This window comes from Cyprinodon tularosa, unplaced genomic scaffold (assembly GCF_016077235.1).
Source record: "Cyprinodon tularosa strain WSP-4 unplaced genomic scaffold, ASM1607723v1 ctg14, whole genome shotgun sequence".
NCBI lineage: Eukaryota > Metazoa > Chordata > Actinopteri > Cyprinodontiformes > Cyprinodontidae > Cyprinodon > Cyprinodon tularosa.
The window spans coordinates 1,183,513-1,205,240 of record NW_024038220.1 but is presented as its reverse complement, the minus strand read 5'-3'; the positions used below and the strand labels follow the sequence as shown (position 1 = coordinate 1,205,240).

Here is a 21,728-nt window from a genome sequence, read left to right as displayed (position 1 = left end):
GGAAGAGAAGCTCTACCTATTTCACTCTAAATGTAATTACGGTAATGTAATGTTAAAATTGCATCCACTGTCATTAAAATCATAGCATCTACCTGGAAACACCCTGTCTACATCCACAGATAGCCCTTTCAGCAGCTACAGTACTGATCTTGTGAATTCGCCCACCCAGCAGCAGTTACTGAAATACTCAAACCATTTAACGTTTAAGAAATTCAGTCTGGCTCTGATCCTCAGCAGAGATCGTTTAAAAAACCCTACGTCTGACCCCAGTCTAACCCAAGTGCATTTGGCTCTGCTAGACGGTGGGTGATCATCCAGACATAAAGCTGTAGCTGAGCCCAGGGAACGACTAAAGGAGGCTTAGAGTTATAGCTCAATCAGAGGCTGGATACACCTGCAAGCTGCTAACCCACAGCACCTTTCAAAGAGCTGTAATCAAATATTTATGGTTCCTGTGACCATTATAAGCACAGGATGATCTGACTGGTACAGCTGTAGATGAAGCTACTATAGGTTTTTTTTTGTCCTGAGTCTAATAAGTTTACTTACTGTATCCTCTGACCACATCCTGGTTTTCTATGCTGTGTTTTCAACTTTCACGTAAACCTTTCATGGTTTATAAAAGTTGTTGTGTTTTTGTTTTTTTTCTTTTTCTACTGACCAATATTCTGATTTTTTTATTGCAACCTTGACCATTCCCCTAATTTTGTAATTATTATTGTTATTACTACGTCTCCAGCATTGAATCTGAGCAAAAATTATTTGAAAATTTTGTAATATGTGATACATATTAAACCCTGACCTAATGAGGCCAGAAAGGGTATGAAATGATTGTTAGTTTTCTGCAATTAATAAAGAAAGATAAAGCATTAAATACAATTAAACTAAAAAATCTTGTTATTTATCAGAGCGTCTGATCGAAGCATTAGAAAAATATATTAATAAAACATTTCCCATGCTTTTGTTTTATTACTTGTTACATTTAATTATTACATCTGCATGAAATGCAACTTCTTTTATTCATACCCATTTAATTAATATTCTTCTTTTTCCGAAAGGCCAAGACTAAAGAATTTAGTTGCTAAAACAGATATAAATAGTTAGATATTCACATTAGAAATAGATTAGGTTCAATATTTTCACTATATCCACTTTCATGTTTTCTTATAGGTGGCCACTAAAATGAATCCAAATACCGTAATTGATGCACTTTAACTACAGGTCATGAAATAAGCTATCATTTAAACTTTAAAGTTTATTCCTAATTATATTTTTTTGTATGTTGTTTGTGCTGCCAACAAACTGCCCTAGTGTTGATAACAGCAGGATTTAAGCATTGATTCCAGAAATAATACAAAACTGGATTTAAAAAAAAAAGACAAGAGGGAATATGTTAACAACACTATTCCCAAACTAACTGCCTAGAATAAACATGAACTCAGTTTGAACCAATAGTAATTTATTCCTTGAAAAGACTCTGAGATTTTTATCCTCAGTGTGTGCTCACTGTTTGAAATAGCATGTAATCCTTATCAAAAGTTTAAAAAAACAATCCACTGGACTTGGTTTCCAAGACCAGTGGATTGTTTTTTGTAACTTTTACGGAATGACTATGACCTGGATGACTGAGAATCTTCATCAGCAATTCTTAAAATATTACGTTTTTATCTGTAGTGGTCAAACATCTAGAAAAAAAAACATCACATGGAAATTAATCACATAAAAAAGAACAGAAAAGATGACAGTTAAACTATCACATCAAAGAATGCCTTTCCTGGATTAAAAGAAGATTAATTTGACATATTTTTAGCCTTTAAGGATTTTGACTAGTTTTCTTTAATTATAAGGATTTTAAAAAAACAATCAGAATTTTAATTACTGAGGCAATCTTATCAGATTCCTCACAAATGCAAATGATGAGTCAAACATGTTATCTAAATTCTTCCATTCAAATATGGATCACATTTTAAACAAACTCAGAACTACAAAGATTAACATTTGGGCACTTTTTTTGAACTCAGCCTGTTTATACTCAAATTATAGCAGAAATCCTTGAACATCCAGGTTAAGTGACCGGAAATGACCTTCGGCTGGCAGGAAAAGTCATTATAGTTTCTTCCTGAACATCATCAATACGTGATCATTCTGAGGAATAACAGAAAAAAGCTTCCTGTGTCTGGATAAGTTAAGAGACGCTTGTTTTTTTAAGAAGTAACACTGCTGTGTTGTGTTAAATTATCACTCTTCCTTAAAAGTGTTCTTCATGTGATATTGGGAGTAGTGCATCCATTTGTAAGAGCATCATCCATACACGTATATCGAAGAGCAGCAGTGCAGGTAAAACAATTTCTCTAGAAAATTGCCACTGCTGATAGATTCTAAAAATAACCTGAAAACTGGTGGAGAGAGCAGAACCCCGCAGAGAGAGAGAGCTACTGTAAAGCCAGAGGTCGAGCCTTCGTGTCATGTCAACGTGACTGCCAAGGAAAAAGGAAAATATATCAAGGAGAAACCTCACTTTGAGGGTAAGATGGAGCTCTCAGAAATCCTGCCAAAAACCCTTCATCATCTCCTCTCCTATTCCTCTCCACAAGCAGTGTCACCCTTAGATTTCATGTTTTCTTCAATTTGATTTTTAGAAGAAAGGTTCCTAAAAAATCCAAGCATCATTTCAACCATGCCTGGAGAAAGACAGGGGCCAGCAGAGCTGCTACTGTTAAAGTGAATCACTGTTAATGTACTTTGGATGAGTGCGTACTCATTCATCCTCTGCACCACTGAGTTAACCATTAGCTATTGTTAAGAATCTAAAGTGGAAACCAGCTATGTGACTAACTATTTAGGCCAAGGTAAATGTTTTAATTACACTGGCTCCTGCAAGCACTGTGATGATTGGATAACTCTACATTTTAGTCTTTCACATTTTTTAAATGATTAAGATAATGCAGTCTACAGGAAGGCACCTTTTACCATGTAAACTAACACAGGATAAATCTTTCATATGTGAATATGTAGTATTATGCAAATGTTTTGTATTTGCTTACCATCTTTTATGTAAAATTTTAATTCTGATAAATTTGTCTGGTAATGTTATAGCACAGAGTTTGGCTGTTTTTTTAAACATATGATGTTAATTCCTTACACATAGGTACAAAAAAACTGACCAAAGGACAGTGAGGGGCAGGTGAAAATGAGCAGCAACTAAAAAAGATGGTCCAATGACAAGAATGGTGCAAAAGATACATACGAAAAAATGCTAAAGAAAAATCACTTTAAAAAAAACTACAATCACAGGCATCAATCATAGAAAACTGAAACTGAAAATTCTCAAAAATAGCAAGTTAAGATAAAAAACCCCACAAAACCAGATACACAGGCTTTATTTTACTGTACCAACAGTATACAGCAGTGGCATATTTATGTACAGTAGGTAAATATATATAGCAGTCATATCTGACTTGGTGGATGATTCCCTCTAGTCTCTGACGTTTACACTCCAAGGGAAAGTATCCTAAAATGAAAGACAGCCCCACTTACTGAATGCAGACAGATTTTCCTTGTAGATCCTTCTACCGTATTCTAGCAGTACCGGTTTTTGTCAGAAGTATAAAAGCAAATACCATTTATTTTTATATCAGAGCTCAACAACAATTTACATTGAAGCATTACTGACAAAGTTGTGTCAGAGCATCCTAAAGCTAAGCTTGTAAACACCTCAACAGTTTATGGCTAAACTTGGAGGGATTAAAAAATAAATTAATTTCATTGACAAGTTAGTAGTTTAAAAGATTAATGATTTTGGTTGCTTGTACTCCTAATTGTACTATTTGTGGGTTCTATATGGCGTCTTCTGTCATAGTACATTTTGTGTCAAATGTGCAGAAATTAATATTTATAACATCGATTTTTGGATCTACTTATAATTATTTGTTTAAAATAAAAATAAAAACTTCATAAATAATATCAAACAGCATTAGCTCAATTAGTTGCTTTGGTTAGATCAGGGATAAAATCACTTATGAGCGCCTGTCTCCACATGGATCGCCTGGAGTTGGTTGCTCTACTCCCAAACAGTGACATTCCAACCAACTCACGTTACTATGTCATCACTTAGGAGGAGCATCAGAACACGGTACAAGGTTGATTCCTGTTGCCTTTTCAACTTTGAGAAAGTCACAGTGCTATAGGTGATATGAAAGGCCAAACAACGGTATCAGTGCCATCAGATCAGGCTAGTACCCCCATTTGCTCCAGAGCTGCTCTGATGCAGGGGGACCCATCAACCAGCTCTGGTGATTCTTTAACTGAAAAAAAAGCTTCCATTACACTAGTTAACTCCACGTCACAACTACATCCAGTCCCCGATTGGTTAACATGTTGCAAATTAACAGAGAAGTTCAGATTTGTTAACTTGTGAAAAATTTTGCTTCGCTCTCAGCGTTCATCCACTGCGCCACTATGCCACTTCAGCCTGGTTAGTAGATATGCACTTGAAAGGTTTTCTTTGTCCTCCACCTTTTAGTCAGTGCTCTTCCTAAGGAAAACGTTGAAATAACTAGATTCAGTTACATCATTTAAAGGCCCACAACAAACAATAAACTGGTACGCAATGTAGGCTTCAAAGCAGTTTATTTAATGTTAAAAAATATAGATTTATAGTCAGAAAGGATAAAAGGGCAATGCATGGGTACAAAATAAAGTTTAAAACTTGTGAAGTGGAGGAACTGAATGAAAGGCAGAGTGCAAAAAGCAATAATAATGATACTATAGACAAAGGGAAAAAATAGCTCAAGAAAAGCAAAACACGGGCTTTGACAATCTCCCAACAACCATACAATAAATAATAGTTAAAATGATGAGAATAAACACTGAAAATTGAAAAACAAGCCAAGAATAAACCTTTTAGAATCCTAAAAACTATAAATTGATTCTCATCTAAGAATAGAATAAATATTCGCCCTTAAATACAAAACAAGTGCACACATACAGTAGAAGAATTTTGCACATCCCTAATAAGTAATTTTTTTTCCTTTAAAAAAAGATTGTTCATTTCAAGGTTGGCAGCTAACAGACTGTAGTTAAAGATAAGAACACAAGCTCTTTAAATACACACCTGACTTTGAAGCATTACGCCCAACTTTTGCTGTACAGTTAAAAGAAATCTCAGCACATAAGAAAATGTCAGCTGCCCACTTTTGATCTCCTACTACCTGTTATTCAGCTGTCTAGATCCTTTAAACTGTTTCAAAGGAGACAACATTTTGTAGGTGTATTAAGAGGCACAAAAGGTAATTTATTCAAGGGAAGTTTGCTTTGTTTTAATCTCTGAAGCTGCTGATAAGTTAAAAGTCAACTCCTGGTGGGTGTGTGTGTGGGAGTGTGTGCATGAAATACTCCTTGAACTCCTTGGCGCTGATCCTAAATGCACACAAAAGCACGCACGCAGACACCCATTAGCTCGCCACTCAGTGATGAGATCGAACTGAGGGCTCAATGAATAAATAATGTTTGAACTCTGGGGGTTCGCTTGACTAATTAACAGGGTGGAGAAAGTGTCTTCACATAAAGCAACAATGCAAAAGAGCATAAAAAGGCCAATTGCTGAAACAAGTAATGCTTCGTGTGTGTAACACACACTGACACTCACACCCAGATATGCACGTCTAATCTGTGACTTTGTGTGGTGCGAACAAAACCAAGAAAGAAGGAAGGAGAGGTGGAGGCCACTATTTTGGCTTACTGAAAAGTGCAGCACACTACTTTCTGTCATCATGCAGTGTCTAATTTAGAAGGTGCCATTCTTTGCGTGTTTGCACAGTTATTTTACGACTGTTTATTGAAAATGAAGAAAAAATGTGGCAGTCGCTTGTTATTTTCAGTGACAGTCAGCGCTTCTGGGCTTTGTAACCCTACAACACATGAACAGACCTCGTCACTGAAGCCATTAGGGGGGATGTAATTATGAGGAATAACCAGAGTAGCAGGCCCAGCTGTCCTGCTAACATCCTCCTGCTAGAATCCCCAGACCCTACTGTCACTGAATGTGAGCAGACACCAGAGAGACTGGCAAATGAACATAAGGCATAGAGTGGTGACATGGACTGACTGGTTGAATATTGGCATGCTGACAGCTTCAATGAGAAGAATTTAAAGTAATCTTCAACATCAAGGGAAAAACGAAACTTAAAAGCAGCAAACGAAGCAACAGCTGCAACAAGAGGAACTGATCCCCACTGGATACAAATGGCTTAAACCTCCCCACTCGGTATCTAAGAAGCAATGGTGGGGTTTGTGCTCGATGCGTATGAGGTAGCAGCAACAGCATGAGTCCTGGAGGAACCAGCGAGCTCCATAGCCTTTGAACATCCAGGAGGCAGGCAGAGGCAGACAGCAGAGCTACGTGACTCTCATGACAACAACCAACGCAAACACATAGTGACGCACGTCCCGAAAGCCCCACAACACCAGGAGTTATCAAGATTAAACACCTAAAGCATCCCAGTTAATTCACAGAGAAGGAAAGGATTCCCTTAAATAAGAGTGTGGAGGAGAAAGGTACAAAATACAACAAAAAAGGACTTTAAGAAGTGAGGAAAGTTTTCTAAGTTCCCACCTGAGAGTTTTCCATCATTCTCCATCCTCGCTCCCAATAGCTCTTTGTCCTTTTCTTTCCCAAGTCATCCCATCCATTTACTCATATCCTTATCCATCCAGTGCTGTCGACAACCTGACAGGGCCACTGTCTTAGGCAGAATATAGAGTATAAAAAAGGAAATTCAAAGGCAGGGAGGGACAAAGGGATTCAGAAAGAGGTGGGAGTGAGGAGGAGTACCGGAAAAACACAAAGACATGAAGCAAGTAAGGCTGCCAATTCAAAACTTGTCTCTTTTCACCCTGTCTGATTTCATGTCCTGGGTTGTCTGTCTTATTTGCTGCTTCTTCCATTCCTCTTATTATGTCCATCTGAGTGGTTGTGCCAAGCCAGCAGGGCAGGCGGAGAAAACATGGCTCACTCATGCCCTAAAACACCTTTTAGATAGGCCACCACCCGCTGGCCGCTAAATGTGAACCAGGATGCACTGGTTCTGTGCCGGAGGCCATTCTCTGATCAGGAATGTGTGTTTGTGTGTGTATTTATTTCTGCACTGTCAGTGAGCCAGAGTCCTGATTTACAAATGCTCCCCTGGCAAGTCCCGCCCAATCCTTTGCTTCGGTCACCTCCGCTCCCTCCCTGCTTTCCCTATCCTCCATTCTTTAACACTCTTTCCTTCCTCGTTTACCTCCATCTGTCCCTACTTTGCATCTCCACCTCCTTCCTATCTTCCACCTGCAATTTCTGTGAAAGAGGTTTCAAATTCGATTTAATCAGTCGACAAAATCATAACAAGAGATTGTTGAAGCCCACAGGAGCAGCAAAACTCATCAATCTCTGCATCTTCATCTTCTCTTATTAAAAGATGTAGCAATCAAAGTGATGCACAATTCAAACACACTCACAAATACACACATAGTACACAGCCACAAGGGCACTTCTTTGCTCAAATAAAGAACGCCAATCACAGTCTGGGGAGGAAAGAGAGACCCTGTTGTAATTAACACCAGTGGGTCTGAGCTCAAATCCATGAGAAAAGTCTACTGTAAAAATCACACTGACCAGAGGCAGTAAGTAAAACCAAAAGTGGATTATGGGAGAGTTGCCGCTGGTCTGCTCCTGTGAGACAGCACTAATGTTTGATTAACATGTTGGACTCAGCCGAGATCCACTCCTTAGAGGCCCTCATAAAAAGCAAGAAAAAGGTCAGTTGGAGACCAAGTGTGGAAAGTTTTATAGTAAATTATAGATTCACTGAAAAACTGGCTGGTGAAAAGAATTGTGTTATTTTCTCCCTGATAAGCCCTGCCCAATGAGCGGCCAGTCAGACACTAGAAGGATGCAAAAAAGATGCAAAACAACAATTCTCAGAATCAGGTGAAAAAAAAAGGATTGTGAATATGGCTTTAGAGGGAGGCATTTGCAAAGACGTTTAGAGATTTGCCTTAGTTTTGTAAAGGTTGAGAGAGTTTTACAAACATTTATCTTCCTTATTTTAGGCCCCGTCTGTCACGGAGATGTTGCCAGTGAAATGTAAAATCACAGAAAGAAGGCAGTGTCTAGAAATAACAGCTATAAATAATCCCTAATAAAAGATGCTCAAGAAAATGTCAACTCAACCAAATGTGGCATGATGTCCTCTCTGCTTAAAATAATTTAAAACTGCCTACAAATTCACAACAGTTAGTATGGGTTATAAAAGCTTTATAAAAATAAAAGAGAGATTAAATATCAGCCACTTGACTCACTGACTAAACGATTGACTGTTTCATTGGTTGGTTAGTTCAAAGATGTTAAGTCTTTAACAGTATTCGTAAAACAATTTTAACTGATTTTGTTGAAAAAGAATTATGTAAGATAAAGATAAAAATTTCGATCAGTATGTTCTTAAAAAAGGAAATCTGTTTTGTGAATTTTTGCATGAGTCTTTGAGAAGACTTTTGTAAAAATTGGGTGTGAAGCCCCCCCATTGGTCACTTAACTCTGCCTCCCTGCACTATGTCAGCGCCATCTTTGTCATTAGTTGTCGCTACAACAAATCCCATGATGCTTTACAACAGGCATCCCCAAAGTCGGTACTCGAGGGCCACTGTCCTGCAGGTTTTAGAGGTTTCTCTGCTTTAGCACAGCTGATTATGATGATTGCTGTCCAGCAAAAACCTGTTAATCAACTATCATTGTAAATCAGCTGTGCTGGAGCAGGGAAACCTCTAATAACTGCAGGACAGCATCCCTCCAGGACTGACATTGGGGATGCCTGCTTTACAAGGAGAGCTCTCGCGAAGCAATCTGTGATATATCTGCTCCTCGAGTTACCATCAGTGATCATTACTTTTCAAGGTGCATTGCAAGAAATTTTGAGTCCACTACTTTTTCATCCATTAGACACTCAGACACTCGTCTAAAATGACGTAACCATTATATAGTTCCCTAATTAGTGATTAGGGCAGACGATTGGAGACAGCCATAGTCCTCCATGGTCTCCTGGGTCCCCTGGTTCATCTCCTATTGAAATGTGCCTGGAACATATCCTGAGGGAGGCGCCCAGGGGGCATCTGAAAAAGATGTCAGAGACCCCTGAGCTGACTTCTCTCAATGTGAAGGAAAAGCAGCTCCATTGCAAGCCTCTCACAGATGACCAAGCTCCTTGCCCTATCTCTAAGGGTGTGCCCCGCCACCTCTGCACCTTGCAGATGAAGCTCATTTTAGCTGCTTATATCCCTTATATAGCTGCTGAATCCAGTGCAGGAGTTTACATATCTTGGGGTCTTATTCACATGGGAGGGAATGATGGAGCAGCATGAGATAGCTGAAAATGAAATCTTGATTATGACCAAAAGAATGAAATCCAAGATACAAGTGGCTGATAAATAATCTAATTTGGTCCAAATTGCAGCCACTTAAAACTCATTTCCTTTCATTCCAATAACAAGCATTCTTGTTCAGTCTAAACTATAATAAACAAATTAAGAAAATCATTAATTTGTTATGTATCTGAAGTAGTCTACTGTATCTGATTGCAGTCATTTTACAACAATCTATTAGGAAAATTACAACCCTTTAATAGGTACACTAATCCACTACCTATGGCAGCTGAGGGGAGCTTATGGGTATCACCCACAGTCAATAGATAGAGTATATCCTGAAAGGGTTCCAGTTCATTAGGACTGAAACAGAGAAAACAAAACCTGCAGACATGTAAAAGCCTAATGAGAAGTTAACATGCAAGCTTTTGAATGTGGGAGAAAGTTTGAGTATTTTGAAATAACCAAAGCTAAAACAATCAAACAAAAATTGTGACTTATTCCAAATTATTAAGAAATGTAAGGCAAGAGACCCACTTTTTCACATTATTCCACTGAGCTATTAGTTAAAAAATCTTAAAGGAATATTTAAAAGAATCATGGATTGAGAGACAAAGGCCTCACCCATCACTCTCTGTCTGAAGAGCAGAGGATAAACCTGCAGATGTCTCAACGGGTGCAGAGCTGCACCTGCTGAGCACTGTAAGCTTTAACAATGGCCACATAGGGCTTGACATCTTCTGAACACGAATCTCCGCTCCCCAAGGAATACGCACGCAATAGCACACGGTGGCTTGACATACGTATATTAGCTCATTTGTAACATATCAGCTGAGTCAGAAGAGGCAATGTGTGCTATACGAGAGCTGCTTTTTCATGAGGTCTCCGTTAAATATGTGACTAAACAAGTTGTTAAGCTTACATGGAGAGTTAATTCCTTACAAGGACAAGTGAATAACATGCAACAAACACCATATCCTCTACCTTTTAGCAAAAGCACTCTACTCGCAAAGCAATTTAGCAACAACAAATACATACAGATGAGATATTAATGGCTTACAGTGTCCTCTTTGACCTTTTAATTATTCTCAATTGTGTACAGAAGAGGCGTGTTTAATTGCATTAGCATCTCACCAGGTCTGTTTAAAGTTCCCACAGAGAGGGTGCTGGTGAACTTATTTTTGAGTAAACTGTTAGCGTGTGGGACTGCCTCTGCATGCGCCTGTGGCTGCAATAAGTCATGTGAGATTTATTAGCTCAGTTACCAGTGGTAGACCCTATCAGCAAATAAGTGATTTGGTCATTACAGGCCATAATTGGTGACGGGAGAAAGGCCATAATATGTCACCCCCCTTATTCCCTGCCTTTTACCACCCTGCCCAGCACTTTGCTGCTTGTTTTACCACAGAACTCTACTTGCCCCCGATTTGACCCGTCCTAGCATCTCCCTCTTCTGCTTCTGATCATTTCCCCAGAGATAAACAGCACTCCTTTCTTCCCTTTATCTTTTAACTGAGGCATCTGGAAAACAGACTCTGTCTCCACCTTCCTCCATCGCAGTCAATCATCCTGATGTTTATTCAGTTCTCCGCCCTGTTCACCTCCCTTCTTAACTCTCACCTCCTGTCCCACTGGTCTTCCTTTACCTGCTTGCTAAGTCTCTACTCGCTCCTGAAACATCATTTATCACATCCTGACATCTTTCCATTCCCGTCCAACTCTTTCGACATGTTTTCTCCCACACCACTTGTTTGCTGTTGCTTTGAGAATGTGCTCTAATGCATCCTTTATCAACCTGTTTGTGTTTGCTGCCGCTCCTTGAAGGAAATTTTATTTAAACTCAATATACTTGCAGGCTTCACCAAATGAGCACAACAGCCTTAATGTCTCATTGCAATCAATTTAGTATTTCTTAGCCCTGAAAAAGATGCAAAAAATGCATGATTTATTTATTTTTTTTGTTTATAAACATAGAAATCAATAAATTACATTTGATTTGCCTTGGCAGGATGCTCTTAACTTAACTCACTTTGTCAATCTAAGGCCCAGGATTCCCAACACTATAAAACATAGTAAATGGCAAATGGCCTGTGCTTATATAGCGCATTTTCAAGTCAGGGTTCTTGACCAAAGCACTTTACACTACATTCAGTCATTCACCCTGAATTTGGCTGAGACATTTTCCATTTCAAAATTAGATTATTTTCCATGTTGGATATTTTATATATTAGTCCCTTTTTCAACTAGTTTATAAACATAAATGCAGTTCACAACTATGAATTTATGACTGACCTCCTATGGAGATCAGATGGGCAGAATTCCACCAATGGGATAGTGAGTTACATATGGAAAATCCAAAAAGCTTTCCACAGTCTTGTTTAATTTAAGATCTTATTGCACTGATAGTTCAGCCCACTAAGCTAAAATAGATTGTAGTCAGAGGTTAGAGAAATCAGAGTAAAAATGGAGGTAGCTTAATGAAGATTTTAAATAGAAAAAGTCATGGCCAAAATACATTAAATACCAGAGAGCTGCATCATCCTTCAGAGGCATCTGATGCATAAACTGGATGTTTTATGCTAATAGTTCATTTAAAATCCTGTTTGAAGCAAAACTAATTTAGTAAAAAAAATAAAAAATAAAAAAGAAAGAAATAAAAAATAAAATTTGATTGATCTATTCTACGACCTTTGGCATCTTCCACAAATGTATCAACTGTACAAACAGCTCATGAAGAACCACCCAACCCACTACTAGAGGAGGCCCAATGATAGCACACTGGAGCAGCACATTAAGTCAGATGGTCCTGTCTGTCAGACAGCAAAGCTTGTGGAAGAGTCTTCCACTGACTATGGATAAATTTCTGTTATAAACGTGTACAAAACTTTGTTGATATTCTGCTAATTTTGAAAATGCAAATTTTCGCAATTGTGTTAATTTAATTAAAGACATAGAATTAAAACTGCAAGTGAATTCCAATGTTCACACGGTAACTTTTGAAAAAAGACACTTCAGCTGTGGATGTAAACACATTGGTTAAATCCATTTTTCAGCAACGGCTCTAGTGCTCATTGAGCTCATTGTTGGTAAATTAAATGTATAAAATTCTTAGTCTCCTCATCAATCCAAATATTCCCCACCATCATCCTCCAATGACTTCTGGTCTTCCTCTTTGGCTTTTTACAAGGCAGTTAACTAGTTTCACATCACATGACTCTTGTGATGCGTTAAAAATGTTTCCATTTCAGTTTTGCAAAATACTATAATTTGCTGCGTATTGAAAGACAGGAGTTTTTTTGGATAGTTCAGTGTTTCCAGTAAATCTATTTTTGTTATTACAATTTGCACAATTTGATGGTCAAAAGAAACACAGCAACCAAGAGAACACTGATCATAATTCTTTTAAAGCTCACTTGAAAAACTTGCTATGGTTGAACCACAACTGCACACTAATTAGCCTGTAATATTGTATTAATTTTATTAACATCAGTGATATGAGATTTTTATAACCTGTACTGTAATATGTTACATAAAGGAGTAATGTTAAATCATATTCTGTGTAACTACTGCCTGTAGGACTATAGATGGAAATAAGACTACGGTTAGATCTGACAATTCTATGCTGTCTGTTTATTATTATTATCAGATCACATTAAAAAATAAATGAACAAGAATAGGTTCTAACATTTAGGCCTAAAAGTAAAAGCATCCTTGATGGATTTTACTTTTAAGGTATTTTTAAGGTAATCTTTAAAGCATATTTCTGCTGTTTACTAATATTAACATTTAGGACTTGCCCAGCTAGAGCAAATACTTTTATATGATGAAGAATCTTTCGAAGGAGGTAAAGATTAAAGTAATGGCTTTGTGCTAATGAGGCCTTCAACCACAAAAACAACAAATAAACTAGGAAAAATCCTCAAAATAGTGATGCAAGCCTGCAAAAGGACCTTATTGCTGCCAACAGAGAGAAAATCATGAATTATTTAGAGGTGTACCAATAATCTAAGAATTTCCTTTTTTTTAATCAAATCATATATTATTGGTTTCTTTAAACATTCATAAAGTCTGAAGACATTTTGCTTAATATAATTTAAAAAAACTACAAGAAACCAAGAAGGGAGTCAGAAGAAAGATGCCGTAATACTCTCTGTGACACTGCAGGTTTTGAATTGCCCTCAGCCTTGAGTCCCTAATGCTTCCTTCAACATTAAGTGCTGCATCTTGACATGAAACAGAAATGGCTGCTTCAGATGCAAAGTGAATGCATGTTTGACCTTTTGGGGTAGATTCGATTGTGACACTGCATCTAAAATGTTTCTGACTGTGAAAGAGAGAGAACTGTAGTGGGAGAAATGAAACTTCTATCTCTGTGAGAGGTGAGCAGGGAGCTAGAAGTGCTCGTCTCATTATAGCCGATCTTGGCCACACAGGACACTTCCAGACCCATGGGGCAAAAGATAAGCTGAAGTCCAAGGGAAAAGAAAAGGCTGATAAGAGCTGCTCTTAGAAAACACAGATATTGACAAAATGGAAGAGGATCTCAACAGAAGGGCAAGAGAAAAGTGGGTGAAGCCAAACGAGAGGAGGGATGGATGGATTTCCTGAGCAAATGGCTGCAAGCTAATCATGATGCTAACAGTAATGGATAGCAAGTGCTGGAGGTTGCTTCATTTACAGCCGCTTGAGTGTCTTTTAGGTAATCTCTCCGACGCGTTCACAATGAATGTGAGTCACTGAGCCGAGCGGTCTGCACAGGACCAAATGATGGGCATTAAAAAGATTACATTTTTGACCTCATAAAAAAACACAATCACTGCTATCAATATCTTTATGACTGTATCTTTTATCAAAAGAAATAAAAGGTTTTTCCTTAGCTTGCCATGGAGTGCCAAAAAAAGAAAAAAAAGAAAATCAAGGTTCAAAGCATTATTCATGGGTTTTTGTCACATATGATGAAACAAAAACACAAACATTCTTTATATATTGTAAAAATATACATTCTTTTCCATCACATTACTGACACAATCTTGGTGCCTTATCGACCATCAATCCTTTAACAACTCTCAGGAACATCGGTAACTATACACCGGCTCACAGAGCTGCAATATATTGTATTTTGGGTGCTGTAACTCAGTTTTATGTGATCAGGATCCCCAAAGCCTGTGCTGCAGCACTTGGTGACAAATGACCCCAGTCAGACATCAGTGAGTCAGACGAAGTGAAAGGCACTGATGAAATCAGCCTTTGAAGCCTTTTGTTGTTTCAGCTTTATTCCTCACTGGATGTTTAATGTGTGTCAGACGGTGTTCGTCATTGTGTGGGTGAGTTTCTCCATCAGTAAAGTTTGCCACAAGAGGAATTTAACTCAGATATCATAGCCGTGTTGGGATGTTAGCTTCTGTAAATGTTAGAACAGAAGGGGAATCAAAGTGATGTGTGATTAAAAAATGCTCAGAGGGAAATTTGGACAACGCACCACAAAAAAACAGACATTCAAGTGTTCAAATATCACACAAGCAAATGGAAAACCCATTCCTGCACTATTTATATATCGGTTGATCCTGGATATGACGTTGCACACCTGAGTTTTACGTTGAGTTTACTACCGAAATAGAATACAATGTTCCTAATGATGATATGAAGCAATACAACACTTATTTCCTAACATAAGTGCATTTTTTTTCTTGAATTGATGAGGTAAAAAAAAAAAAAAAAATACATTGTCTTATTTAGAGTGTATATTATCTAATTATCTTAATTTTAAGAGTAGCAATACTCATTCCAGTGGCATACCATCTTATTTACCTGCTCAAATGAAGGGTACACGTTAATGCACTTAATTCAAAAAATGTTGACTTATTTCTAGATCTTTTTTTTAGTGTATGCACTTTACTACCTGATTTTATCATGTTTTTATCTTTACTAGCTTTTATTCTGGTTTTATTTGCCTTCTATTTTATTGGTCAATTCGTGCAAAGCACTTTGAATTGTCCTTGTACTAAATTGTGCAGTATAAATACACTTGCTTTTCCTTTGCCTTACATTACACCAAACGTCAGACTAACAAAAACCTGTAATTCCTCTTTTTTCGTTTCTTATTCATTTCATTCATAGCATACTTATAATAGGCATCTATGTAATATCATATTTAGTCTTTATCAGTTTAGAAATAATTTTTGCCATTTTTTTGTTTTGTTTGTTAGTTTATTTATTTATTAATTTATTTTCTGACACATCAGAACTTGCTTTCGAACAAGGTTACATTGAGCGTCAGGGATGGCCCCATTTAATTCTATTTAAAATCTGGGAGCTAAGCTTAAACTCTGCCAGAAAGCATACAAGTTTAGATCAGCCTCAAAAATGTGGCCAAAAACATCGGCCGAATATCCAATTTAAAAAACAGCAGTAGATTTTTTTGGGCTGGGTGATTTAACTACAATTGAGCATGTATAAATATGTTTGGTTATTGGTGTATAACTATGACCAAATGTCATGTTTTTTTTCAACAGTTTTTTCATTCTTACATTTTGTCAAAAAAAAAAAAACACAATTGAATAAATAACCAAAATAAAAATTGGCACTCATACCATGAGTAAAATCTTGACCAGATTTCCTCTGTGCTGATGAGAATTAACTCCTCATTATCGATTAGATTCCTTATAAGAAGACAACAAACGGTTACACTGACTGTTAAAAGAAAACTTTGAAATTTCCTAGTATTGTAAATTTTAAATAAAACGTTTTTTAATAAAAACAGGGACCATAGGGTTTAATTATATCCTCTACTGTATTTCCACATACAGGAAATCTAAAATTGTCCCACGGCCTTCCAAATATAGAGAGGGCTTTACATTAATCACGCTGCAGCACTTGCTCAGCAGTTCTGTGAAGTTGTCCCCTGAAGGTCTATCCATCAATCCTCCTTCCCCGATGACCACCAGCTTTCTGTGACCAGAGCAGTTTTCATCCTTTAAAAAACTTGTCAGGGTGTTATTCACACGCCGCATATGAGATTGTTTCCCTAGGAGGATTACATGCAAAGTTTAATTATCTGTATTTTGTCACAAATATGGTTGGTTAAAATGTGAAACAGGCAATAATGTTCAGCAATTAAGCAGATTGTGCCTCATGAGGGACTGAAATGCTCATGTTCAAACCCGAATCGATAAAAAAAACCAAAAAAACTGGGCACAATGTTCTGTGATGTTTTAAGGAGCTTTTTAATGACTGTTTAAATGAGCCTGGGCCTCTAGCAGTGTGGATGAATTAGGATTCAGCACTGGAGGAAACAAAAAGTCAGTCAGGTCTGAAGGAGACTGGTCCTTTCCACGGCAAGCTGGACAGGACTGTGTGACATATCGATCGGGTATCGGCTACGCAGTACTGCACTTGGGCTCCATCATGGCTACACTCTGTCACTCCCTCTTTTCAGTTGTTAATTTGTGGAGCCTTAGCTTTTAACATTCAGCCCTGCGTTTTGGCAGCCATCACCTTCAGCACTACACCACTACATCAAGCTGCCGCTATGACGACAGGGTTTTTAACTTCACAGGAGTGAGGCGATAGGAAAGGCTCAAGTCCACATTAATGCTTTTATGCATCGCCTTGTGAGCTCCTTGACTTCAAAACATTCCCCATATTGTGCAGCTCAGGTTTGGCATTGAGGATTTCTCCCCCATCCATCTTTTCTGCTGACAAAAAACTACACATAAACACATTCATCACTCCTTTAACCCTGAATTATAGGATTAAAATTTCAAGGGTGGCAAATTATAAGACAATTTTTTGTTATGATGGTGATGAAGAGGCTTAATGGCTTGTTCCATCAGCATTTATAGATACAAAAAGTATCATCCTTGAAAAAAAAAACAGGGTTTAGTGTGAAAGACAGAAAAATAAAAGCCTAATCATTTTTGTCTTTATCAGTAAATTTAACACATCAAAAGGGACAATTCCTTTTAAATTTTATTCATATGTGATGGAACGATTAAAGCAGACACAAGAAAAAGAAATTCTTCTACCAGTGACTAAATTAATTGGCTGCAGTTAGAGACATCTGTAAGAAAAAGTGAGATTGATTATGAATTGTTCCTTTAGATGATTCTTCTCTAAAAATTCAAATCTCAACATGAACAAAGATCAGGGTCTGATCATGTGAAGAAGATGAGAGGGTAAAGGGAAAATATCTACTGATGGTAAAAAAGGGATAACAAAGAAGAAGAGCATTGAGCTAAACCACTACTGGAGTGCTGTTATATGGAAGCATTTCTCTACCCATTTTGGCTTTGAGGACAGATATGTGCTTTGAGGAGACGCTTAGAGTTTTTTTTCTCCGCTCAACAGAGCAGCTAAGAGTCTACTGGGAGCTATTGCAGAAAATTAATTTGGGCTTTTCATTCCTGGCCCTGTGTCAAACATTTCCACCAACAAATAATCTAAGTAGGAGTCAGTTTAAAAGGCAACATTTGTTGTTAACACGGCAAAATCAAGAAACATATGATAGCAACAAAGTGCTTCCTGCGACCAAAGTAAAATGAGTTTGGAAAAGAAATGGCGGCAATTAAGTGTAATGACAACCACAAACTCCAGTGTGATTTTAATGAACTGGAACAACATAAGAAAGCCCAAGAGGTTGAAATAGTGTATTCATATTGTGCCTTTTCAAGTCAGGGAATTTAAAAGCTCTGTACACCGTATGACATTAAATGAATATCTTAAATTTCTTAATTTTCACCTAATATTTCTAAATTAAAGTACATCTAAATGTGTTTAAAAGGTCACTTATTAAGAAAGGAGTCCATCTCTAAACAATTATGGGAAATTTATATTTGTGAGGACTGACAGTGGAGAAATATGAAGTACTAAGTGTATGATCCACAATGACTTCAATAGCCTCTAAACATAGATTCTTAAAACGAGCTGCAGCCCCGCTGTTTGCCGATGTGGTTGTTTGCTTGCATGTTAAAAGTTGTGGGCGCTGCTCTGGCTCTCATACGCAAACACCCCAGTGTGTAGCCAGTTATGCCTATATTGCTACCTCCCAATCTGTACCATCAGATTATTTGCACATATATACATCCAGATATTCATCCAGATTTACCATAAATAACATCAGTACTTAAATAATCAAAGAATGCTATACTACATCTTAAAATGACTTAGTTGTAAGGAAATTGAATGCATTTTAAATTCTCCCCGTTAATTTGATTGCCTGACATTGTCATTGGAGATGCTCAGAGCAGTCGAGCAAAGTACGATCACACCCTCTTTATCTGCTTTTTAGTTGTATATCATTAGATTATGCAATACATACAGTGAAAATAAAAATAAAGGCAAACATAAAAATCCAAGTTGCTCCGTTTATTTAAAAAGATTCTAAGCTAAAAACATTCACTGCCAGAAGTAGGGTAGGATCCCATCTCTGTGACAGACCACTGATTTAACAGAATGGGTGTAAAAAAAAAATATAGATAATTTTTATTTTAAAGAATGCAGCTTAGTACGCTTATTATACTTAAGGTATTCGGTATTTTTTATAAGGCAACATCAAGGGTGACCCGGACGTATTTCTGGTTGCGGAACTGAGATGATTAAACAGATCCTGCTATCGGGTAGTCAAAATGCCCATTTGATCACAGAGGTGACACATGGTGGAGGCAGCATCATGATTTGGGGGAAGCTTTTTCTATAACTGCATCAGGGAAACTTCTCAGAGTTCATAGAAATAAAGATCTAAAGTCAGAAACTCAAGAATAGAGAGGAGGTTCACATTTCAGCAGGAGAATAACCATAGACATGCAACAACTGAGCAGATAATATTAAAGTTTATACAGTACATGTGCAAGAGTACTGTCACAAAAAGCATTCCAGACTAAATCTAACTAGGATTCTGTGGTGGGACCTTAAAGTGAAGTTTTGCAACATAATATGACATCATGCATGGTGTGCTAGTTCAACCTTTGAGCACCTCTGATTGTGAGGTTACACTATACAGTTTTGTATAATCTAAAACGTTTTGTTAGTAGCTATCCATCAAGAATGTGTCTCTAATGGCCGTGCATGTACGAGGCCTTAGACCTCAACACTGCCGACTAGGGTTCAAATCCGACCTGTGGTCCTTTGCCGCATGTCTCTCCCCCTCTCTCATACCCCCTTTCCTGTCACTGTCGAAATACGAGCCACTAGTGCCGCAAAAAACTCAAAAAAAAAAAAAAAGAATGTGTCTATAACAACCCTGAGGTAAGTTAAAACCGAGTCAAAGGTGAGACATTACTCCATCCATATTCAACACTGCGATGAAGAAAGTATCTCATTCAGTGAACCAAGAAATCTGCATATAAGAAAAGTAGCCTCTTAACATACTCTATTTGCAAAAGGACACAGAAATACACCAAAAATAGAAACTGCTCTAAAAAACCACACATACAAAACATCAAGGAAATGTTTTGTACTTTTCACAGGAACTATTGAGTTCACAGTTACACTATATTGCCAAAAGTATTTGCTCACCCATCCAAATTATTGGAATCAGGTGTTCCAATCACTTCCATGGCCACAGGTGTATAAATTCAAGCACCTAGGCATGCAGACTGTTTTTACAAACATTTGTGAAAGAATGGGTCGCTCTCAGGAGCTCAGTGAATTCCAGCGTGGAACTGTGATAGGATGCCACCTGTGCAACAAATCCAGTCGTGAAATTTCCTCGCTCCTAAATATTCCACAGTCAACTGTCAGCTGTATTATAAGAAAATGGAAGTGTTTGAGAACGACAGCAACTCAGCCACGAAGTGGTAGGCCACGTAAACTGACGGAGCGGGGTCAGCGGATGCTGACACGCATAGTGCGAAGAGGTCGCCAACTTTCTGCAGAGTCAATCACTACAGACCTCCAAACTTCATGTGGCCTTCAGATTAGCTCAAGAACAGTGCGCAGAGAGCTTCATGGAATGGGTTTCCATGGTCGAGCAGCTGCATCCAAGCCATACATCACCAAGTGCAATGCAAAGCGTCGGATGCGGTGGTGTAAAGCACGCCGCCACTGGACTCTAGAGCAGTGGAGACGCGTTCTCTGGAGTGACGAATCGCGCTTCTCCATCTGGCAATCTGATGGACGGGTCTGGGTTTGGCGGTTGCCAGGAGAACGGTACTTGTCTGACTGCATTGTGCCAAGTGTAAAGTTTGGTGGAGGGGGGATTATGGTGTGGGGTTGTTTTTCAGGAGCTGGGCTTGGCCCCTTAGTTCCAGTGAAAGGAACTCTGAATGTTTCAGCATACCAAGACATTTTGGACAATTCCATGCTCCCAACTTTGTGGGAACAGTTTGGAGCTGGCCCCTTCCTCTTCCAACATGACTGTGCACCAGTGCACAAAGCAAGGTCCATAAAGACATGGATGACAGAGTCTGGTGTGGATGAACTTGACTGGCCTGCACAGAGTCCTGACCTCAACCCGATAGAACACCTTTGGGATGAATTAGAGCGGAGACTGAGAGCCAGGCCTTCTCGTCCAACATCAGTGTGCGACCTCACAAATGCGCTTCTGGAAGAATGGTCAAAAATTCCCATAAACACACTCCTAAACCTTGTGGACAGCCTTCCCAGAAGAGTTGAAGCTGTTCTAGCTGCAAAGGGTGGACCGACGTCATATTGAACCCTATGGATTAGGAACGGGATGTCACTTAAGCTCATATGTGAGTCAAGGCAGGTGAGCAAATACTTTTGGCAATATAGTGTATGTTTGATACTTCAGATTTCAAGAGCCCATTTCTAAGCTAAAAGAAAAAGGTTGATGTCAGCTTTCAAGGTTTTTTATTTTTCTCCTTTCAATAGTCATGACATATTATAATTACTCTGAAGGAGACACAAAAATGAAGCCTGCAGAGCAACCAAAGAAAATTCCCCTGTTCGCAGGTAGCTGCAGAACAGGCCGGTAATCCTGGGTTCCCTCGAGGGAGATGTGGGACTTTACAATTTAAAAGCAGACAGAGCCAAGAGGAACTCCCAGCCTTTGCTTGAAATCCAACTTTCAGCCAAAGCCTTTCCATGTAACCTAAGTAGTCATGTAAAAGAAAATGTATCCTAAACCGTTGGAATCTGTTCACTTCAGAAGCAGAGCTGCATTTCTTATGCAATTTTTTGGGGGTTGCATGTTAAAGGAATCACATGTTCAAAGGACAACGGTCAACTTTATTCATTGTTGATCAGTCTGGGATCATTTTAAATGGTAATAACAAGAAATTACATTTTCAGGCTAAGGTTTGTCGCAATCTACAGAAACATACAGAAACATGTCGCAAACATACAGAACGATACACATAGCAGAAACCCAACAC

The 21,728-nt window shown here is 38.2% G+C and overlaps 1 protein-coding gene across 12 annotated transcripts in view; it reads right to left on the bottom strand.

Annotated features, from left to right (window-relative positions):
- The window catches only part of si:ch211-278a6.1 (SRC kinase signaling inhibitor 1), a 118,208-nt gene that overhangs the window by 69,467 nt on the left and 27,013 nt on the right, over positions 1-21,728 (bottom strand). Inside the window, exon 1 of one of the 12 annotated variants that reach the window (XM_038278263.1) lies at positions 6,614-6,740. The exons of the other annotated variants lie outside the window; for them this stretch is intronic. Coding sequence (XP_038134191.1) covers positions 6,614-6,638 — 25 coding nt within the window. The 5' untranslated portion in view covers positions 6,639-6,740. Of the gene's footprint in view, positions 1-6,613; positions 6,741-21,728 lie in introns of those variants that run through there. 12 annotated transcript variants of the gene reach the window in all.